At 41.0% G+C, this 23,023-nt stretch overlaps 1 protein-coding gene across 2 annotated transcripts; it reads right to left on the reverse strand.

Annotated features, from left to right (window-relative positions):
- Window positions 1–52: 52 nt before the first annotated feature.
- Window positions 53–11,144, reverse strand: CCT8 (chaperonin containing TCP1 subunit 8). 2 transcript variants are annotated; one of them, XM_015880946.2, is made up of 16 exons: window positions 11,053–11,144; window positions 9,340–9,430; window positions 8,487–8,566; window positions 7,459–7,608; window positions 6,817–6,997; window positions 6,129–6,190; window positions 5,219–5,356; window positions 4,667–4,845; window positions 3,785–3,851; window positions 3,617–3,704; window positions 3,393–3,508; window positions 2,515–2,586; window positions 2,167–2,331; window positions 1,650–1,769; window positions 927–1,024; window positions 53–298 (listed from the first exon to the last, which is right to left on the reverse strand). In XM_015880946.2, the coding sequence occupies exons 1-15, from the start codon at window positions 11,110–11,112 to the stop codon at window positions 932–934; spliced, it is 1,662 nt and encodes a 553-aa protein (XP_015736432.2). In that variant the 5' UTR covers window positions 11,113–11,144; the 3' UTR covers window positions 53–298; window positions 927–931. The 2 variants fall into 2 exon arrangements, with proteins under 2 accessions (XP_015736432.2, XP_015736442.2); XM_015880956.2 differs by lacking the exon at window positions 927–1,024.
- Window positions 11,145–23,023: the final 11,879 nt, after the last annotated feature.

Here is a 23,023-nt window from a genome sequence, read left to right on the forward strand (position 1 = left end):
GCCTGCCCAGCAGGGAAGAACTGTATCACAGTAATTCCAAATAAAATCCCAGTTAACAGTTTAGTAGTAGTAAGTTTATTGAAGTGTTCGGTCAAAGTTCTGCACTTTACTGGATACAGTTCATAACTTAAAGGCAAGAGACCAAAACGTCGTGACAGGTTCCAACTGGAATATTACAAAACTCACATAATCGTGTAACTAAGAAGTACAGCTAAAGCGTTCAATCATTTTGGTCTTCATCCCAGTCTTTCTTTCCTGATGGAGGTTTAGGACCACCAGCTGGTTTCGCCATTATGATCTTGAAGGCAATGGGAAAGTAGAAAGAAAAAAAAAGTTAGACTGACTTTTCTCCCCCCTCTAATTTATAGCCTTGTGATGCTGACTGAAAACAGTCCCTAGGCTATGCAGTTTCCCTGCTCTGAGCTTAAACTCACAATCACTATTATCCATCCTATTGAAACTCGTATTTTTTCTTGAATATAGGCAGAAGCTGAGCCCTCACATACAAAGTGCATTTACCTTACTTTTGCATGCAAAATAAGTTAGTCTAATAGAACATGAGTGTTTAAACTAAGCGGTGACTACTTTACCGGTTGCACACAACACAGAGCAAAATCATTAGAGCTATTGTTCGGAACTCCAGCCAAGATACACCCTTTAAAGCACAAGTTCCACTAGCATTGCTTTGTTAGAGGCTTATTTAATGCACTTGTTCCAGTGGCAGGTAACCCTAGAACTATACTCATGGTCTCTTCAATGAAAGTTTAGTTTGAAGAACAGACTCCTTTCACTATGGCACAAATAAGAAATCAGCACACATAAGACAGCAGTGTGACATGCCCTCAAGAACAAAGCAGATCCGCCATGTGATTGTCAGTATGTTCACACATGCTCTCACACACTGAGACTTCTCTGACAGAGCTTACTCATTCTACTTTTCAGGCTCATCTCTCCAGTCATCCTTATCCCAATGTCCTTGTTGTTTAGGGACTTTTGGACCGCCTGCTGTTTTTGCCATAATAATCTACAGAAATTTCACATGCAAATATGTTTTTTCTAGAATTCCATACAGAAATAAGCATTTTTTTTATTACCATTAAGATCACTAACATTTTCCTAAGGTGAGATTTTAATGTAAAAATAGTACATGGGAAAAAGTTTCTTGTGATAATCCTTGTTCCTATAGAAGGTTTCTTTCTAGGTGTGAGTATCAGTTGCCAAATGTTAAAGTAACATGAAACAGCACTTGTTTGGTAGCTGAAGAACCTCCACTCATATCCCAAACCATGAGCTCCTGAAGAAACCAATTCCTCATTTTTGAGAGTAAGTTTAAATAAACCAAGTTTTCCAACATCAGATCAGGGTGACGGAGCACTGGAACAGGCTGCCCAGGGAGGTGGTGGAGTCTCCTTCTCTGGAGATATTCAAGACCCGCCTGGACGCCTACCTGTGTGACGTGGTGTAGGGAGCCTGCTTTGGCAGGGGGGTTGGACTCGATGATCTCTAGAGGTCCCTTCCAACCCCTACAATTCTGTGATTCTGTGAACTGTACGCCTTGTAATTCCAGAACACTCTCATACTTTTAGTGTTCTGAACACTGAGTTATAGCAGAGGTTTCAATTTAGCACCCAAAGTATTTTTAAGCTTACCTGATCGACCCGTAGGACAGTAACTGCTGCATTTGTGGCCAGCTTGATACCCCAGGATTTTCCCAGGTATGTGTCTAAGATGCCAGCTTCTAACATATCCTTCACAGCAGCAGCTTCAGCCTTTCAAATAGAAGGAAGTACTTTTAAAGTTTTTACAGGCTGCTACCTGATAAGTTATTAAGTTTTCAAGGTTACCATTTTCTTCCCTTCTCTCTTCAGAAAACCTTCATTTCTAATCCATTACAGGAAGACAAGTAATCACTAAAGATCTACTGTATCTATGATAGTTCAGTATCTCGTTTTACCTCCTACAGGAGGCTACTGTGTTACATCCAGTTTAATAGCCTGATAAATAAAAAAACCTGTTAGTTTTAGAATTCTAAATTCTCTTCTAGAATGTGCAATACTGAGCTTCAAAGATTTAAATTCATCTATAAATATGTAGTACTACCAGTGGAAGTACTTTTAAATATAACCTAGTATTGCTGAGCAGTAAGTAATGTGAGAAACTACTTACCTCGATATCAAATCCAACGTTTTTGTTGCCTTCCTGATGCACAGCATAAAGTTTGGAGATGACTTCATTTGCCTTTACTCCAGAATTTTCTGCTAGTGCTCGAGGAATGGCTTCAAATGCTTCAGCAAACTTCTTGATGGCATATTGGTCAAGCCCAGGACAAGTCTAAAGTGAACACCATGCAGGCATTTTAAACAACAGTAATATAGGGAGGTACTTTCTACACATTTTTCTACTGATTTACATGTAGGTACATGTAAATATGTATTTTTTTTTAATAGCATGTGTATATATATATATATATATATATATATAAGAAAAAGAAAATTAAACTAACAACAGGCATACCTCTCCATAAGATGTGATTTGCTTGGCTAATTCGATCTCTGTTGCACCACCTCCAGGAACAAGACGTTTGTCCTGTGAACAGACCATACCAAAGCAGAAAGCGTCACATTTATCTCTTAGCTTCTAGGATTTTAGTTTTTAGGAGACATTTACCAGATTTTAATCATTCCATCCAAATATCCTTCAAGAAAAATATTAATGCAGGTTTTTTTGTTCTCCTCATAGAATTTTTTTCAATTACTCATAAGCTGAGGGTTGAATTCCTGTCTCCTTCTCCCACCTTTTCCATTAACTGCTAAGTATTTGGGAAACAAAATGCATAGAACTAGTTTTCTCAAACTAAGTTCAATATGTCAAGAGGTATCACAACAGTTTTGTTTGAAGAAAAAAAAACCTCAAGAATTTAATAAACCCTTTGGCATTCATTCACTATCCCTCCATCTTCTAAACAGACAAGTTATCAACCTAAGTCATAACTACAGCCAGCCATAAATGTACTGTTTATGGGTGTTTCCATGGTCAGTATCCATATTCATGAATGCAGGACATTAAGTGTCCAAACTTTTACTCTTTTTGCATGCCATCTTCCAAATACATTTTCAAACATTTCCTTTTTACTCCAAAAGGAAAAGAATTTACTCCACAAGGACTGAAAAAGTGAATTCAGTACCAACTAAGTGCTTTTAAATACATCATATTCATGAGAACACTGGTAGCAGTCTTCTCCACATCGTTTTCAACCTATCAAAAATGCTCCTGAATTGACAATGGATGGGGCAATTAATGCCTTTATGACAAATTAAGCCCAAAGCAAACAGGTACCAAAACAAACTGATCCATAGCTCAGTTTTAATAACTGAGACATTCTGGGTACTTACCCTCGTGAGCACTTTGAAAGTATTTACACCATCATCCACTGCTCTCTCAATATCATCCATGAGATTGTCTGTAGATCCACGAATGAGTATAGTAGAAATAGCGCCATCCTCCTTTTCTGTTAAGAGAGATATGCTTATTGCTGAACTGAGTTTTCAGTTCTAAACACATATGAGTACCATCCTTATGGAGCGGCAGCATTAGAATTCCCATAGAACATACATACCATGCTTAAACACAACAACTTGCGTATCTCCAACCTCTGATAAATACACACTATTGCAGTGACCCATTTCTTCTAGAGTAGGAGGGGTCTGGAAAGAAAAACAATAGTCAGGAAATGAACGTACTCAACAGTGCTATGCTACCTGCTTCTTATATGAACATTCCATACCAGTCTGGGTAGGGCTGTCGCACCAACAGTTTTGCACAGTCTTCTCAGATCCCACTTTGAGTTCAGCCTTTCAAAAACAAAAGTGGTCTTGTTATTTACAACTTCCCAGAACAAATGACTTTTTAATAGTTTGAAAACAAGTAATCCAAATACTTGGCAATTACTAATCTGCTACTGTATAATACTTAAACTGATTTGTACACCACGTCTGTAATAATCCCCTGTCATGCAATACCTGAAGGGAACCTACACCCATGAGGGGAGTAAACTCTTCGAATGGGCTGACAATAGCAGGACACGGGGGAATGGTTTTAAGTTAAAAGAGGGAAGATTTAGGTTGGATGTTAGGAGGAAGTTCTTCACTAGGAGAGTGGTGAGGCCCTGGAACAGGCTGCCCAGGGAGGTTGTGGATGCCCCGTCCTTGGAGGTGTTCAAGACCAGGTTGGACGGGGCCCTGGGCAACCTGATCTAGTAAATGTGTATGTACGTATGAATTATTCTTCCATTCATCAATGTAAGAGTGATGCACAACGATGCATCTCATCACTGATGAGGTTTCACGTGACAACTGACCAGGAAGAGCCCTCATGGTGCTAATACACATTTGTGGACACATCTCTAAAGAAAAAAATCAATTGATTTGTAAAATCCCATAGGACAGAGTAACTGTACCATATACACTAATTAGTACCCAGTTAGTTACTACGCAGAGGTCAAGGAACATAAGCTAGGAAACCACCTGTCTGCATTTCAGGTTTTTACCTACTAGAAAAACTGCCTGCAGTACTTTGTATTGTAGGTTATTTGAGAGGCAAGAGACGATGTGCCAAGTGCTTTTCATCAATCTGGTGGGGCAAATGTCTTACGTCTACTAGAGCTTACCTGACTATCATAAGATTGTATTTGTTGGCATAATGAAGTGCCATGTCTGCCACCTTGCCACCTGTTACAACTACATTTGCACCACTATCAGCAATAGCTTTGACTTGCAAATCCATTAGGTTTTCTTCTCCCTTGCTGAAATTCATCAGCTCTTCAGCATTCTTTATAAGCACAGTGCCCTAGTAAAACACATACACACATCAGTTCAGTGTCAACTAAAAACCTCTCAAAGTTTTAGACAAATTACTGGCTCCCAATCTATCCATAAACCTCAGTTCTGCATGTTGTGTCACAATGAAGCTTTCCAGGCAAAATGGGTAAAAACAAAACAAAAAAAGCCCACAAGACCCACCCACACCATCAAAAACCCTACAAAGCAAAATTAGGTTCAGAAGTTTTCTACAAACTTTTTTAGACTAATGAACTCAGTCTTAACAAATATATCTTAATCACCAAGTGTCAAAAATATTTATAGATAAGTCTAAAAATAAGAGGCTAAGAGCCACAAATAAGTATATGCAGATACATAATTTATTTTGAGCTTCTACATACCTTAGTTTCAGTTATCATACCATCAAAAGGGCAGGAATACACAGCTATTTTTGCATCTTTGACAGAAGTAACATCTCCTTCAGTTTCCTTTTTAAAAACCATGCCATGTAGAACTGATGAAGCAGAGACACCGGCACCCTGGTAGAAAAGAGATGGAACAGAAGTCACATCACTCATCATTTCATTTACTGTCAGAAAGCTGCACTACACCTTCCAAAAACAGTCTCTCCATCTACTTGAACTTACCAATCCCCACTGTCACACAAGCAGAAGGTAAGACTTAAGGAGAAAAATAAAAAAGGGAAAATCTTTGCTTTAATTCTACATAATCTATCAAGGTCTAGAGACCCACTTAGCAAAAACATTAAGATTATACTACTACGTTTCTGCCGGTCTTCACCTCAGCCTACCCATGTGAATTCAGTGAAGGTTCAGACTGGATATTAATCAGAGAATCACATTAAGAACAATCTCTTGTCAGTAAGAGCAGTGATGCAATGGCACAGGCTGCCCATGGAGGTGGTGCAGTCACCGTCCCTGGAGGTGTTCAAGAGCCGTGTGGATGTGGCACTGAGGGACGTGGGCACTGGGCATGGTGGGGGTGGGCTGATGGTTGGACTGCATGATCGCAGGGGTCTTTTTTCCAACCTGAATGATTCTATGATTCTACTACAAAGCAGCAGTACCTGTAGATGATTAACATATCTCATTTAATGCAAATTTTAACAATTTCTATTTCTGAAATCAGCTACTGGGCCATAAACAAGGAATGTGGAGACCAATTTCCAAAGCTTATCATATGTGCTACAGCACAAGAGAGATTAGAACAGAAGCGGCACTTTCAGAAGGTCTAAAAATTACGTCCTTTCCTTAAACTTCTTAGCTTACAGTAAAACTATACTCAACTTACCACAATCTTGCACACTCTGATATTATCAACGTTGAAATGACCAGAATCAGGAAGAATAGAAACTGGTTAAAAGAAGAAAAGAATATATTAGTGTTGCTTAATGATTATATTAAGATTATGACATCCTAAATAAAACAAACATAGAGATTTTCTTCAAGTACTAGAATTCCATGGTTTGAACTGCCTAATTAATTTAAGGAAATTACATTTCCTGCTTTAAATTCTTTTTAAAATGTAGCAGTAATCAGAAAGCAACGTTACTTCAACTGAGCAGCCTGAATGAGGTCCAAATATCCATTTAGAAACTTATGTTTGAATGAAGCCTGACCCAGGGTATTTTTAGAAAGCACTTAAACTACATGTTTTACTTTGAAGTCTAAAAGGAGAAACCAACAGCTCAATACAACTGCAGTCTTGCTATCATTGTTCTGTGGCTGAGAGTAGAAACAGCTTTTCTGAAGTGTAATGTATCCCCTTTAATGTCAAAAAAGACTACAAAAGATGGATAAAAAGGCAGAAGTAGTAAGCAAATCACAGGGCTTTTCAGAGCCCCGGTGCCAATACAGAGTTCAACACGAGAAACATACTAATTTCAGAGGCTACTGTGTTTCATTTAAATTAACCTAATAAACCAAACAGGCCGTGAAGAATCACAAGCAAACACATTCAGTTTCTCTTATGAACTTACCACAGGCCTGAGCAATAAGCTTTGACAAAAAGCTTTCATTGCCATACTGTTTGCTCATCACTGAAGTATGCAACAGAGATGCCACTTCATCAACATCTCTAAGGTTCTTTGCAGAACAGCATACCAGATCCGGAAGTATTTCTAGAGCTTTCTTGCATGCTTTTTCGTATCCTTCAATCACCTGTGCAACAACAGCAAATATTTACTACTTTACCTCATTATGTATTCACACTGCCTATGTTTCCTTTTAAAAGTCCACTAAAACATACAGATGAAAAAGCTTACCAGGGAAACAAGCAATCACAAGCAGCAATCACAAAAGGCTTCTAACTAAAAATTAATTCAGGTAAGTACACTGTTCTATGTTCACACACTATGACTTGACAATAGCAGGACACGGGGAAATGGTTTTAAGTTAAAAGAGGGAAGATTGGAGGTGTTCAAGACCAGGTTGGACGGGGCCCTGGGCAACCTGATCTAGTAAAGGTGTATGTTTGGTGGCCCTGCCAGGCAGGGGGGTTGGAACTACATGATCCTTGAGGTCCCTTCCAACCCGGGTCACTCTGATTCTGTGACTCAAAAACACTGACCAGCTGCAATCTGAACTCAGGATACATGAACTGTATTAACAATACAACTTGCCTCTGAGACTGATAATCCCATCCTCAGAAGGTCTTCTGCTAACTCCAGAAGGACTCCAGCAAAAACAAGGACAAAGTTTGTTCCATCTCCAACTTCTTGTTCTTGCATGTGGGAAGCCATCACAAGCATTTTTGCAGCAGGATGCTGGACCTTTAAAAGAAGGTGCACATCGTTGTCACTGACACCAGTAACTATACAGGTTTGAAGGAACTATTCTACAGTTGACAAAATTGACAATTTATTGCTAATTATTCTAGAACAAAATTAAGAGTAGAACTCAGTAAGGTATCATTTCTATCACACATTTGATAGCAAAAAGTCATATGTCAGCCTCCCCAAAGTCTTTTCTTTTACTTTGCCCACTTCACTTAAAAGTGGGTGCTGGTAGATCTCCAGCTTCATAAATCCACTTGTCATATTCCAAGCAAACAGAACGACATTGCAACCATCAACACCATGAGATTAACACAACAGCTATTTCATTCAGAGTTTTCCAAACACCTTATTGTCTACACATACTCTTTTCTAAATCTACAGTGGTCTGGGAGGAAAAATAGTAGTCATTTATTAAGCATCTTCTGCAACTGCTTGATGCTGCTTTACAGAAGAGTAACTCATGCTGGGGATAACTCCTCATGCTGGGGATAGCCCATTACTTTACTCAAATCCAATCACAAATGTAAACACAAAATGGCATATATAATCTGGGAGGGTGACATAAAATTCCTGTCAGTGTTCAGATCCATAGTGGCCCACGCTAACAAGAACGCTGGGTTACGACCATGACACAAAGCTGTACTGAGGAGGTTCAGACTGAACATCAGGAGGAAATTTATTATGTGGGTCATACACTGTAACAGGTTTCCTGCACAGTTGGCTGATGCCCCTTGGCTTTTGGTGTTCCAAGACACATTTAGATAGTGTCCCCAGCAACATGATCTAATTTTTGTTCAGTCCTGAAGTGGTCAAGCAGTTGGACTCTCATCTCTGAAGGTCTCTTCCAACTGACCCACTCTAAGAGAACTCACCTCCAACTCTCTCAAGATAGTAGCAGCATCATTGGTAACAAAAAGCTTCTCAAGATGGTTGATAACCATTTTGTTCATTCCTAGTGGGAAAAAAAGTATTTATTAGGCAACTGTTGCACTGTACAGATATATTGTTTCCATAGCTTTCTAGTTCACCTGACACATTAAAACACGAGCCCTATTTATAACTCCAGACACATGTACTTTTGTGAATAACACTTGGGAATGCATTACATTATCAAGAATTCATTATTTCTGAACAAGGAGTTTTCAGAAACATTGGTGTATAATTTAATTGGCACCGGAGAACACTGTTGTCGTTGTGTATCTATCAGAATACAGTGTATCTATCAGAATACAGTACGGTTACATTAATCCTGACTATCTACCGAGTTACCATCTTTCCTCTAAGTTCTGCAGGTCTTCCATACAGCCATCAGACAGCAAAGAGGACAAAGTAACTGAAGCAAAACAGGCACAAAAGCCCCAGCAAAAGAAGGAACATACTGCATAGCTTCAGAACTAACCAGACACAACAACTTTATCTGGAGTCCTACAGCAAGTCCAATATGTTTTCTCAAGACACAATTAATTGCCTCTTTGTCAAGGCAAGATTAGCCTTCAGACGCACCATTCTGATCAAAATAACTACAGCAGCTTTAGTGTGGCGCAGTGGTAGGAATGCCGCTTTGTAACACCGGAGGGCCCAGGTTCGAATCCCCCTGTGGCGCAAGTGGTAGAAGTGCCGCTCTGCTACACAGAGGCTCGAATCCTGGGGGTTGGACTCGATGATCTCTAAGGTCCCTTCCAACCCGCACGAGACTATGATACTATGATACTATGATTTACTTACCATTGGGTCCATAAGCTGTACGGGTGGTTTGAGCAAGTTCTTTGCATGCCTGGATGTTCCTGTAGACAGCTTCCTCTAGTCCCGAGTAATGCTAAAAACAAATGAGAAAAAACTGCTCAGAACTAGTAACTTCTCAAAGAGGCACTAATAATAATCATAGAATCATTTGAATTGGAAGGAAACTTTAAAGGCCACCAGATCAAACTCCCCTGCAATAAGCAGGGACGTGCACAGCTCCATCAGGTGCCTTTTAACCCATCCAGCCTTTTACAGTCCCCAAGGACGAAGCATCTACCAGCTCTCTGGGCAACCTCTTCCAGTGCTTCACCACCCTTATGCTAAAAAATCTCTTCATTAAATCCAATCTAAGTCTCTCTTTCAGTTCAAAACCATTTCCCCATCTCCTCTTTTCTTATAGCCCCCCTTCATATGCCAAAAGACTACTAAAATATAAATGGCATACCAAATGCAGCTAGAAAATAACCAAGAGCAGCCTGGAGAAAGAAGGTAGGACTGGGGACATGCAACAGAGTTTTGCTTTTTTACCCATAACTCTACATCACAGAGTCGTGTAACTCAATTTCACATTCAAATGAGTGGCTTAAAAATTTAAAAGTAGTCAGTCTGTGTATTTTTTTTTAATTCAGTGACTTAATTTAACACGTTGGAGTGTGTATGCCCATGCACCAAGTGACATGGTTTAGTCATGAGCCTCAGGTCAGGTTCATGGCTGGTCTCGATGATCTTGAACATCTTTTCCAGTCAAAATGATTTTATGATTCAGGAAATATTGGTGTTTGAGAAGCTGATCAGCCTGGCTTCAAATGGAAATAATGGATCTCCTGTAAGGGCTTTACTTGTAAACCAGATAAGCCATAGTCTATGCCTCCCAGAAGAGAGAATCATAGAATGGTTTGGATTGGAAGGGACCTTTAGGATCACCTAGTTCCAACCCCCTGCTATAGTAGGGACACCTCCCTCTGGACCAGGTTTCTCACAGCTCCATCCAGCCTGGCTTTTAATGCCTCCAGGCAGGGAGCATCCACCACTTCACTGGACAACCTGTTCCAGTGTCTCAGCACCCTCACAATAAAGAATTTCTTCCTAATATCTACTCTATATCTACCATCTTCCCCTTTAAAGTCATTTCCCCTCATCCTGTCAATACATGCCCTTATGAAAAAGCTCTCCCATAGGTCCCTTCAGGTTCTGGAAGGCCACCATAAGCATGCACCTCCCTAATGACTATTTTCTACATGCAGAACAAGCACCTCAGAACACATCCCTCTCATTCAGTAGAACACAGCTCTTTCTATCGTTGATCATTTGTAATTTTAGAGTACCAACATCTGCACTCTGTTCTCCCCCACCTCTGAAAGAAACCATTCCTTCTCTCCGAGGAAGCCTCCAAAAAAGAACAAAAATAGGGCTGAGCTGTTTAACTTTAGTTTTCCATTGTATTAATCAGCAGCAAGCAAAACTTCACTCCTTTTTTCCACCTACAATAAGCTGCTTTCTTTCTATTCCATCCTTCAGCAGCACTGGCACCCACAGGCCGAGGGGAGCAACCGGGAGCCCAGACCGCGTGGAGCGGCCGGGCCTTCCAGAACCTTCCCCGCCCATCACGCCCAAACGCCCCGCAGCCTCCTCGCAGCGGGAAGAAGGGAGGCAAGGAGGGAGCCCTGGAGGCGCTCACTACCCGGCCGCTCTCACCTTCGCTCCCTCCTTGAGCATCTGGGCAAAGCCCGGGGCCTTGGGGACGTGCAGCGCCATGGCTCCTCTCCGCTCCGGCCGCGCCTCAGGATGCTGGGACTGGCAGCACGCATGCGCGGGGAGCGAGGCGGACCCGCAGACACAACCAGCCGCTGACCGGGAGATCGAACGCGCCATCCGGCTTCTCCACAGCGCGGTGATGGGCGGCGCTCGGGCTGAGGCCTTAGAATATAAAAGATCTTTAAGATCATCGAGAGCGACCGTCTACCTAACTGACAAAGCCACTGTTAAACCACCAGATGGGGACTCTGCCTTACAGCCCTTCCCGTGGATAACTTTTTCCTGATATCCAGTCTGAACCTCCCCTGGTGCAACTGGAGGCTATTTCCTCGCTTGTCTCTTGGCACTCAAGAAAAGAGACCAACACTGTCTTCCTTGCTGCAACCTTCTTTCAGGCGGCTGTAGAGAGCTATGAGGTTTCCCCTCAGCCTCCTCCTCTCGAGACAAAACAACTTCAGTTCCCTTGGCTGTTCCTCATAACTCTGGTTTTCTGAGCCATCTTCATTTATTTGCTCTGCACACAGTTGAACAACTTGACACCCTTTCTGTAGGGAATGGCCCAGAACTGACAGCCATTAAAGAGCTGACAATAGCAGGACACGGGGAAATGGTTTTAAGTCAAAAGAGGGAGGATTTCGGTTGGATGTTAGGGGGAAGTTCTTCACTAGGAGAGTGGTTAGGCCCTGGAACAGGCTGCCCAGGGAGGTTGTGGATGCCCCATCCTTGGAGGTGTTCAAGGCCAGGTTGGACGGGGCCCTGGGCAACCTGATCTAGTAAATGTGTATGTTTGGTGGCCCTGCCAGGCAGGGGGTTGGAACTACATGATCCTTGAGGTCCCTTCCAACCCGGGTCATTCTGTGATTCTGTGAAAACTAAGCACAGCACTCGAAGTGCCATCTTGCCATTGCTCACTATGGCCTTAGTCCTGCTGGCCACGCTATTTCTGATACAAACTTGAATGCCATTGGCCCTCTTGGCCACCTGGGCACGCTGCTGGCTCGTGTTCATCTGGCTGCTAAAGAGCATTCCCCCATCCTTTTCTGCTGGTCAACCCCATTGCACGGAGTTGTTATGACACAGGTGTCAGACTTGACATTTAACCATGCAATTGGACATGGCCCATCAATCTAGCCCATCCAAATTCCTCTGCAGAGCATAGGAAGCAGATCAACAGTACTACCCAGACTTATAGAGGGGTTCACTTCATCCTCTCACCAGTATCACTGATAAAGATGTTAAACGAAACTGGCCCTAATACTGAGCCCTGGAGAACACTACCTGTGACCACTGCCAACTGGATTTAACTCCATTCACGACAACTCTTCAGGCCCAGCCAGCCAGCTAGTTCTTTACCTAATGAATAGTACACCCATGCAAGCCATGAGCAGACAGTTTCTCCAGGAGAAAGCTGTGGAAAACACATACCTTGAAAAAGAAGGGAAATAATATTGCTGAATTTAGGCCACACAGTCAATAAGCTTGTAGCCTAACAGGGACTGAGTTGCTTCACCTCTGCATCGTAAGTAGACCATCTACAGCTTAATGAAATCACTTGAGATGTGGTGTTTAAGCATCCTCAGTAGAACATTCTTCGTTTAGTTTTACCACCCTGTAATTCTTAAAATGTCATCAGTTTTAACTTATCATGACATTGTAATAAGGAGTGCTAATAGAAAATAAAAATAAGGCGCTCCATGAACCAACTTCAGAAGACTGTGTGAGCTTTTGCCAGAAGTCGTTAGAGGACTTATCATAGAATCATAAAATCATGAAGGTTGGCAAAGACCTCTAAGATCACCCAGTCCAACCATCAGCCCACTCCCACCATGCCCACTGCCCACATCCCTCAGTGCCACATCCACACGGCTCTTGAACACCTCCAGGGACAGTGACTGCACCACATCCCTGGGCAGCCTGTGCCACTGCATCACTGCTCTTGATGAGAAGAAATTGTTCCTAATATCCAACCTGAACCTTCCCTGGTGCAATTTAAAGCCAGTAGAGGGAACCAATTCTGCCCTATCTCTTGTGATCAAGGACTGTGGGCACTGCAAAAGGAACTGCTCATATTTGGCATAATGGGTGCAACTCCACTTAACTCTCTTTTCCTTTCCAGTGTATCTGCATCACAGTGAAGCTTAGGAAGAAGGAAATTCCTGTCTATCCTACAGATGAGATTGCATTTTATAAAGTAACATATGTAATCTTTTCTTAGCCTTGGAGGAGATACTTCTAAGTCAATGCAGATGACTTTTCATAGTCAGAAGCATGAGGTCAGGGGTCTTAATAGTTGAGTGCTTCTACTTAGAGATATCCATTTTAGGGCACAGACTAAGAAGAGATCAAGTGATCAGACTGCTAAGCAGTAACTCACGGGATGACTTTCAGTTCTCTGTATGAGAGATGAGAGGTCATCCTGCATGACCTTCAGACAAGTCTCTATTGATTCATCAACTCAAGATTTTTTTCACTTTTTTACTGTATGTTTTACATGTACTATGCTATCATCTGGACTTTCCTCATTATTGCAGGACTTACATGAGTACTCTTTATTTTATTTTATTTTATTTTAGTTTAGTTTATTCTGTTTTATTTTATTTTACTTTTTTTCCAGATAGGAAACATAGTAGTTAAATGTTGAAATGCTTCCTGAAAATTCTGCAGTTTCCTGTGGCTGTTCCGTAGGGTCTGATCGCTTTCCAGCACTACATCATTCAAGGTGGAGTGCCAAGCTGGATTTAAATTGTGATCCCCCAAACACTACTGATTTGTACTAAAAATATTTCTGAGCTTGTTAATATACGCTGTTGTTATTATCCTTGCTTGATTTTCACCAAGATAGACAATAGAAGATTCAATGCAATGGTATTTAAGGTGTTAAAGAAATGGGATTTTGCTAATTAAAACAGCTCTCAAAGTGACATCCATTGTAACTTTTCTAAAACAAGAAAGGCTAAGTATTTGTCTTTTCATAACGTCTGAACACCACTGTCTGATTGTTAAGGAATGACCTCTCCAAGGCACATGCTTTCTCACAAACCTGGTAAACGTTAGCTCAGAAATTAAGTTGGGTTATTAATGACTGACGGTGTAGAACAATACCTTGTGTATGGGAAACTGGTAATCACAACCTGAACCTCCGATTAATCAGCTGACGCAATTTTCGGGTCAGCTGTGGGAACGCAGGTGAGGGTAATTCAGCTGTGCTCCTGGAAGGGGTGGAGTCTGACTCCACCCCCTCTAGGCCTCATTTAAGGGCTGACTGCCACTGAAGCAGCATCTCTTTGAGACTGCTCCTTGATGGAAACTGCTTCAGCATTTTCCAGCAGTCTGAAGGCCTCTATTGGGTGAGTCTTTCCTTTAAATAACCTTTTGGATACTTATTACCATCTCTCTTGTACCATCTTTGCATTATTGCCACTATACATCACTGTACACCTTGTGAGCAGTCATCCTACTAAGAAGGTGACATTCTCTGAGTCTTCAATCATTAGAATGCTGTTATTTAATTAGTCTCTCCTAATTTGCTCTCAGAAGACATCATTAGGATGAGCATTCTCAGCACATGCAGCATGGAAACATCAACCAGTCTATTACCCTCTACAGCTAAGAATCTAGAGCTTGATTGCCACAGAAAAACTTTACAATGATGCAAGAACTGTTGTTTCTACTCCCTTTTTAGAGAAGAAATACAAATTCAGCCTGAGATTTTGCCATTAAATAAAATAAAAATTAAAAAAAAATTAAAAAAAAAAACTAAATAAAATGACATAGCAACTAAACAAGTTTATTATTCACAGTCTTGTGCGGGTTGGAAGGGACCTTAGAGATCATTGAGTCCAACCCCCAAATGCATAGGGAGTTAGTTGTGACCAGTTTGGGACTGAAAAGACAGCAAGGCACAGGAACTAAGGCTTTTAATTTCTGATGGCAAACATGAGTATTAAAATTTCTGTCGGTCAGTTCAAACCTAGAGCTTAGGCTGACTAAAATAAGATATGTTGTAAATGCATTGAAATAAATAGACTAATCATATCCTTGTTTATCTTCCTGCTCCACAGATCCAAACTTTTCCAAATTCACACTTTTACTACTCAGTAGTGCTACCTCTAAAGTATCTGCAATGGCAGAGGAAGAAATTAGGGTCAGAACATTTACCGACATCCCTTTAATTAGCAAGGCTTACTTTAGTGGACCCGCTATTATCCCACCAGAATGCTGTGAGTTGGTGTGGAGCAACTGATGTACCTTCATAAGAGCAGCAGTTCCTCTTCCTCTACCCGAAATGCGGAAAGTGAGGGAGGTCTTAGGCAGTCATGTTGCAGTGGGGTAAATCCACACACATTAATCTGAAGAATGAAGCCTTTCCTGCTTTCTGTCCCACAAACTCTGAAAGGCCCTTTCCTTCCCAGGGCTTCCACCTGAAACAGTTCTTCATTGGTTACAGTGCAGTTCTCATTTTGACCCCACCAAGTACTCTCAAACTGGTCACTTCCCATCAGTGCCTGAAGTTTCTCTGGAAAGCTGAGGGCTGTGAAGACAATGGTGTTGCCAGTGCTCTCCTCAGAAGAGGTATGAGGTGAACATTTGGTTTCCTGCTCATTGGTAAAATGCTGTGAGTCCTTTTCTTCTTCTGTCAGTGCTCTGACAGCAGCCCAAGCTGTTCCTTGATCCTGAGGAGCATTAGGAGAAGGGCAGCCCGATGTGTCAGCCAGCTCGTCCAGATCACAAACAGAAGAGGCTCCTGCTACAGATGGCTGACTTGCAGCATCTCCTGTCTCAGCCTGACCAACTTTTCAGTCATCTTTGCGAGGAGCCACTCTTTGCCCTACTAGTTGGCAAGCAAAATCCCATGGAGCTGTCGGGGTTTCTCTGGGAGGTGTTCAGGTGTCACCATGGCACCCATGTGTCATCACAATGACATCTTCACATGGTGCCCAAGGCCTGGCTGGTGCAGCAGCCAGAGCAGGCATTGCTGACCCACTCTTGTTGCTGGTCCTGCACAGAACCACGGATGTTGTCATTTGAGTCAAGGAGCAAACAAATCTGTGTCTGAAGAGGATAACTCGTCACCTAGACCTCGCTTCCCCTTCCCTGTGTTATCCTCCAATTTATCCCTTCTGGCCTCCTTGATGTCCCTCTGGTTCTCCAGACTGGGGTGGGCACCACTTTCCCAAGCAGTACTAACAGAATAGCGATCTTCTCCCAGTTGGTCGCCATTGCTTGCACACGTTCTGTGTCTTCAACAGCACGGCTTCTGCAAGGTCACATCCTGCTCTTCAGGATCAAGTGCTTTACCTGTAGAGGATATTCCATGATTCTATGGATATATACATGAAATGTGGTTTGCGATATGATGGGATTTCAGCAAAAAAAGCAAAGTCAGCTCACGCAGGCCAGCAGGAATTGGATCATTGCATGGTGCACCTGGTTAAGTCAACTCTACTTGAGTAAGCAGCATGTGGTTTAAACCTTATTACTGTTCAACACTTCAGCTGTCCATTTCACTTCAGTCTAGGCATCTTTTTATTATTATTATTTATTCATTTATTTTTAAGAATTAATTTTATTCAATGTTTGTTTCTGCTCATAAGGAGGGAAGAAAGGAACTGGGCAGCAGTCTCTCTATGGCAATGCTGCCTTATGCTATCTCCTGTTATTTCTGGAACTGTTCTCTTGGTCCAATGTATTCCATGAAGTTTATGTCAGCTATGTTTTTTTTAAGCCAGAATACTACCAAATCTAGAATATGTATATGTATATATGTACATTATTATGAATATATATATATATATATGTATACATTAATCTCTATTGAACTCTATTACTAAAATACTCTTTCTGTTATAATCAGGAGGTATTTGGGACTCAGTGTCTAATTGTGACTTTGACTTGGCCTTGATCTTTTTTTAGCTATTCATTTATATTCTGCTCAGACATCACCATGCTGGAGGACCATCCAAAGGTCACAGGGTTGGCTATTGGCAGTTGGCTGCCCTTTCAACAGCCCAAATCTATTACTGTACTCATGGAAATCCCCAACTTATCTGTCGGCATATGTTTGTCAAATTCTGGGATGGTAAAATTTAACAGGATCTTGGGAAGTTCGTACAAAGGACAGAATGTTAAAGGGCGTAGAATCTATTTACTTATTCCACAGTGGGAACCTGAGAAATTGGAAAATAAGGGACAGAAAGGTGTTTGGTGGGATTGAGAGTAAAATATCTGATTGTGTTTGTCAAACAGTGCTGACGTTTGGCCAATGAACAGATGTGAGCGCCATATTGAGGAAAACCTGAGGATCACACCTAGTTTGCAAAGCATCACACTTATATGTGACACACAGAAGTGTGAACCAAATAGGACTGAGCATTCAAGATGAGCATTATTCTCTTGGTAACAGCAACAATAAATCACTTAATCTTTTTCCAGACTGTGCTTATCTCACCTGTCACAAAATGAGGAGTGCTCTAATCAGCTATGAGTACTTCTTAGGTTATTGGTGCAGAGCTCCTGGGTTAAACACTACTTGCATCCCAGGCTTATCTCATTTGCTGGTACAAGCAAGTCAAGAAAGAAAGATTTCTTTACCACTAGTGTATTTTTTTACTCAATATATGAGCTTTCTGCTATAGCAGATCCAATTAGCTAGTCGCTCCTAAAGTCCCCACTTCCGGGGATTTTAGAGGGGGATGCATGAGATGGAATTCTTTGAAAATGTTATTTTAAAATAACGTTCACAGTCCCTCACTGAGCTAAGGATCCATAATGTTTGATTCTCTCTGCATGTGTGGCAAGAGATGAAAAGTTTTTCTAATCAAACAAGATTGAAAAGGCTGATGGTCTCAGAATGGAAGTGATGCTGTTTGAACTATTTTTTGTTGCAGGTACTATTCAGTTATAAAATCACAATGAGTCACAAGAATGCTACACACCAAAACACGATCCAAGAACATCTGCATTATGAGAGAAAGCAAAGTCATTGAGTTCTTTCTGGTTTTGATAACATAAGAAGGATTCTTTGAGTAAAAATAACTGATGTAGATGGTAAGTTCTGTTTTCCGTGAGAAAGCCAAATCCAGGATCACTTAAGGCCTCAGGAATCATCTCTCTTCAGTTTTTGAAATGGTGATATGTGAATTTTTTCTCCAGTGCATTGCACAGTATCTGGGAAATACAAACCAGATGCTATTATGTTTGGCTGCTCTTGTTGGAGGTGGGAAGAATTTATCAGCATGTATGGGATGTGGAAACTTGGAGAACATCAAACTGAGGAGTGGGGGAAAGTCATTTTAGGCTGTACTTTCAAAAGATAGGAAATACTGGAACAGGATGGTGGGCTGAGGATTGGATAGCCAAAGACTTCAGCAGAAATAGAACTCAGTTAAAGTCATGAAGAGTAAAAGAAATCACAACTGTTTGCAGACTCCTAAAAACAAGCTACTATCACATCTGATCTGCATTTCTTTCCCTTTGCTGATGCTAAATAAAGCAAATATAGCTAAGAGGTAGGATTGTGAGCTCAAGACCTCAGCTTTGGTTGGTTGGCAATTGAACCATTGAGGTCCGAGATCTTTCTTCGCTGTGTCCTGCCTTGACTCAGAGGAAAATCTGGAATTTTCTGAGTGTTAGTCTAAAACAGTACTAAATCTTTAGGGGGAAAAAAAGAGTTTTTTCTTTTTTTGGTTTTTTAATACCTAAATTCTCTACGCAAATAATCTTAAAGACCTTGTCCAAGGAACTGAAAATTTTCTTTCTCGTATTACCCTTGTTCTTATTTGGGGATTGACCTTAGGTTTTGTATCTATGTCTTCAGAATACACCTGTTGAGAAACCCATGAAGTCTCCAGAACTTAGGTCAGTGGTATCCTGGCCCAGCTGTTTCTGAATCACAAAATGGTTTGAATTGGAAGAGACCTTAAAGTTTATACGGTTCCAACACCCCTGACATGGGTAGGGGCCTCTCGTACTAGGTTAGGTTATTCAAAGCCCCATCCAACCTAGACTAGAACAGTTTTGGAGATGGGGCATTGGGCCCAGGGACTGCAGAGCTCTCTTCATCCTGCTGCCAGCATAGATCATGACCCACCAGCATGACCTGGGGAACTTCCGTGTATCCCGTTATTTCCTGGCTGCTCTTTCAGCCCCATGTATCTGCCAGCAGCTGGGCAATTGGACTGATTCCATGCTTGTCTGTGAATCAAAAGAATTCAAAGGACACCTTTGCAGTCCTTTCTGCCCTGCATAAACTTTCATAGATGTAAACAAATATGTCTTTCCTACACAATTCCCTGCATAGTCTTTCCTACACAATTCCTTAAGTGTTTAAAGACATATTGATAAGTAAATGCTGTGCACTTCTGCAAAGTAGGAGATATGGTACCACATTGTATAAAGAAGGAAATCATGCTTTAGTGTCATTCCAGAAGCCCCAGAGTGTATCAATGGCAAAATCTGGGACCATATCACAAGATTTGATTCCAATGTTGCGTGTTAAATCCCTAAACTGTGATAGTGTGTCTGAACAGTAGTCACATCACCTACCACTTAAAAACCTGCTAAGATGAAAAAATATACTACTGGTATTTAAGTTATACCGTGGGGGAAAAGTAGCATTTCTATATGTATATAGTTAGATAAATATTGTATATGGACAACTGCCTGAGTGTCATTTAAGCAGTGTGATTTAAATCTAAAAAATAAGCAAAAATACATTTTTTAATAACAACTTCAAAACAGATAATTGTGAGAGTACCAGTGTTGTAATGTGTGCAGCAAAAGAACAGCATGGAACAGAATAGAACAGAATAGAGTAGTTTGCTCCAAAGGGACATTTTAAAGACCATCTAGTCCAATTGCCTGACCAGTTCAGGGGTAATCAAAAGTTAGAGCATTTTACTGGGGATTTTATCCAAATGCCTCTTGAACACTGACAGCCATGGGGCTTCACCTGCCTCTCTAGGAAGCCTGTTCCAATGTGTGACCACACTCACAGCAAAAAAGTTTTTCCAAATGTCAGCCTGAGCCTCCCCAGCAAAGCTTTGTGTTTTTCTCATGCATCCAGTCATTGATTTCCAGAGAGAAGAGATCAATGCCTCCCTCTCTATATTCTCACTCAGGAAGATGCACTCTTGACTTCTTCCAGACCAGACTTGACAATCCAAGTGTCCTCAGCCACTCCTCACAGGCCATCCCTTCCAGCCCTATTACCAGCTTTGCTGCCTTCCTCTGGATGCTTTCAAGGACCTATTTATACTGTGAAGCCTAGAAGTGCCACACGTGAATTTTTTAGTAGTCAGTCTCTTGGGTGAAAATGGTCCAAAAATATACTAAAACTTCACATTGGTTATTCTGATCCCCTAGCAGAAGTCCTTCTTATCAGCCAGCTGGCAACAAAAGCAGAAGACATTAAACCAGTGCTTGAAGTAGCACGCCATGCCACCACTTGCTCTCTCACTTTGAACATCAGCATGCCATATATATAGACAGAAATAATCTATTTTCCTAAGAACTCCAGAAACTATGAGAGAACAATTGGCTTGCTTGATCACTTACGGAGGTTTTGGATAGGTTGGCCCAGAAGACACCACTTCAACAGAAGGAAGTGTTGTAAGGTAGAGTCTACAGAACTCTGAACCACACTGTTACATTTTTTTGCTTCATTTGAACTTCATTTGCTTTAGAAAGAAAAGAAGGCATTTGACAATTAGACTTGCTTTGTTGACATATTTGCCAGTTAACCCGACTTATCCCGGGACCTCAACTGTCCGGGGGAGAGAGACACAAACATGGATGCCATAATGTCTTCTCTCAATTTATTGCTGCTTTACACACCTTATATACCATCTTAAATCCCACACAGACGCGTACACCCGCTACACAAAACCCGATGCACACGAGACAACCTATACACACACCTACCTAAACCCCCCACCCACTAACTTTTAACCTACAGGCCTAACTCAGCTATTCTAGAACACTCCATCTACTCAGAACTACTGTATGCACTCTTAAATCCTTGCAAAGACAACTTAGCACCCCAACACTTTGTGCATGAACTCAGAAAAACACTGGGGAATAGAATCCAGAAAGAAATCATCTGGAATGAAAAACCCAAAGCAGTCATTCAGCAATATATGATTCTATTTATGATGGTTTTGAAGAAATATGTGTAACTCCCTTTGCTCTCTTAGGCAGTCTGATGTCTGTCCTTCAAGCTATCAGCTTGAAAGTTTGAACTTTAACACCTAGTGAGGTACTTCATTATGCCTCCATGCCTCTAGTCCTTTGTGGTAGTTTGTCCTGAATTTCTGTTACCACTGACGCATATGGAAGAACTTCAAAAGAAAAGGTGCTATTCTGATGAGACTTATATGAGATTATGAAGCTGAGAGCTAACAATTGATTTTACATACAGGGATCACAGTCCAAACTAAAATAATAAAACACTGAGTATGTTTTTCTATGGGTGTCATCCACAGTGTTTTTACTTTAAAACAAACACAATAAATTCTTATGTCTAGGAGTCTGGGCTAAAGAGTTCCAGATACATAGTTCTAGTGTTTCTCCCTTTAATTCATTAGAGTGAATCCTTAGCATAATGTTGCAGAGACTCATAGAAAATCACTGGCAATACAAGCTGTTTAGTACTACTGGTACTGGAATTGTCACTTCAAGGAGCATGGGTTGTACTGATAGCTGGTTTTGTTAATTTTAAACTAGTGACATTTTATTATGACTATAAAAGTGTAGGAATGGAGTGAATAGGCAGGAGTAATTTTCATTTTAGTTATTTCAATAGCAATTTCTTTAATTCTACACTGTGTTTAAAGACATAATACTCAAAAGGCAAACAGGGTGATGATCTGAGTTGTTCCCCAGAATGTGCAATTTGTCCCCAAAAATGTGTTACCCCACCTACCTTTCAGCTTTTGCTTTGATACCACTGGAGAATACTTGAATCTTCAATCTTACGTATCATAATGTTTCAACATTTCATCTGAAATAGATGGCTACCAGATGTTACATCCTAACTGCACACATCTAGTGGAATTCAAAGTATGATTGAGCTTCACACACACAGTTTCTGTACCTTGAAAGATGAGATTATTCAGCATTTTTAAGAGGATCCCTTAATTCAGATGGTCTAGAGATCAGTATTCCCTGCTGCCTCCCTGCTAAGGTGGCATTCTTGTTGCTCTCACAAGGGAATCAGGATTGAGAGATCTCAAGCAGAAGCTATGGAAGCCTGGGTAAAGTTCATGGTGTTCAGACAATCAGCTGGTACAACAGAACTAAACAAAAGGAAGTAAATAAAAAGAAAAACAAGAATTAAAACAAAAAGAAGAGTACATGTTTAGTTTGGAGATTTCCTTTTATTCCTGGATTACTGTGTATGACTATGTGGAGAAAATAATAAAGTTAAAACTGGGATGTCATTAGAGGACTTACACAAAAGTGGTATGGGGAATATAAACAGTGGTGAAGCAAAGGCATTTTCTAGAAGTGGTTAAGGAATTTGGCATGTTAATATACTGTAATGGTGAGCAGAATCAAAACTGTTAATAGGTTTCAAAAGGCACAACATTGTGCTGTCTTGATGCAGTTTTCTTTGTATTGTCTTCAAGGGCTCTTTAACAAGAGATGGATGAATTTCTTAAATGTGTCCTCTAAGGGGCAGCATTGAAGAGCAGGTATTTATCTTCCATTCATAATCTGAGGTAAGTATAAATCAGGGACTAGCAAACCAGTTCTTATTCTCTGTTGTCTAGAAATAAGGGTTTTCAAAGCTATTCAATATGTTTGAGAATCATTACTGCTAATACTGTTAAAAATCCTGCGGCAGATATATTTCAGTTAAAGTGTGGAAACCACTGGCACAGAGTATCAGCTGCTGCTGGGGATTCTGTCA

The sequence above is a fragment of the Coturnix japonica genome, chromosome 1, assembly GCF_054131305.1.
Source record: "Coturnix japonica strain WE chromosome 1, WE-NBRP24, whole genome shotgun sequence".
Taxonomy (NCBI): domain Eukaryota; kingdom Metazoa; phylum Chordata; class Aves; order Galliformes; family Phasianidae; genus Coturnix; species Coturnix japonica.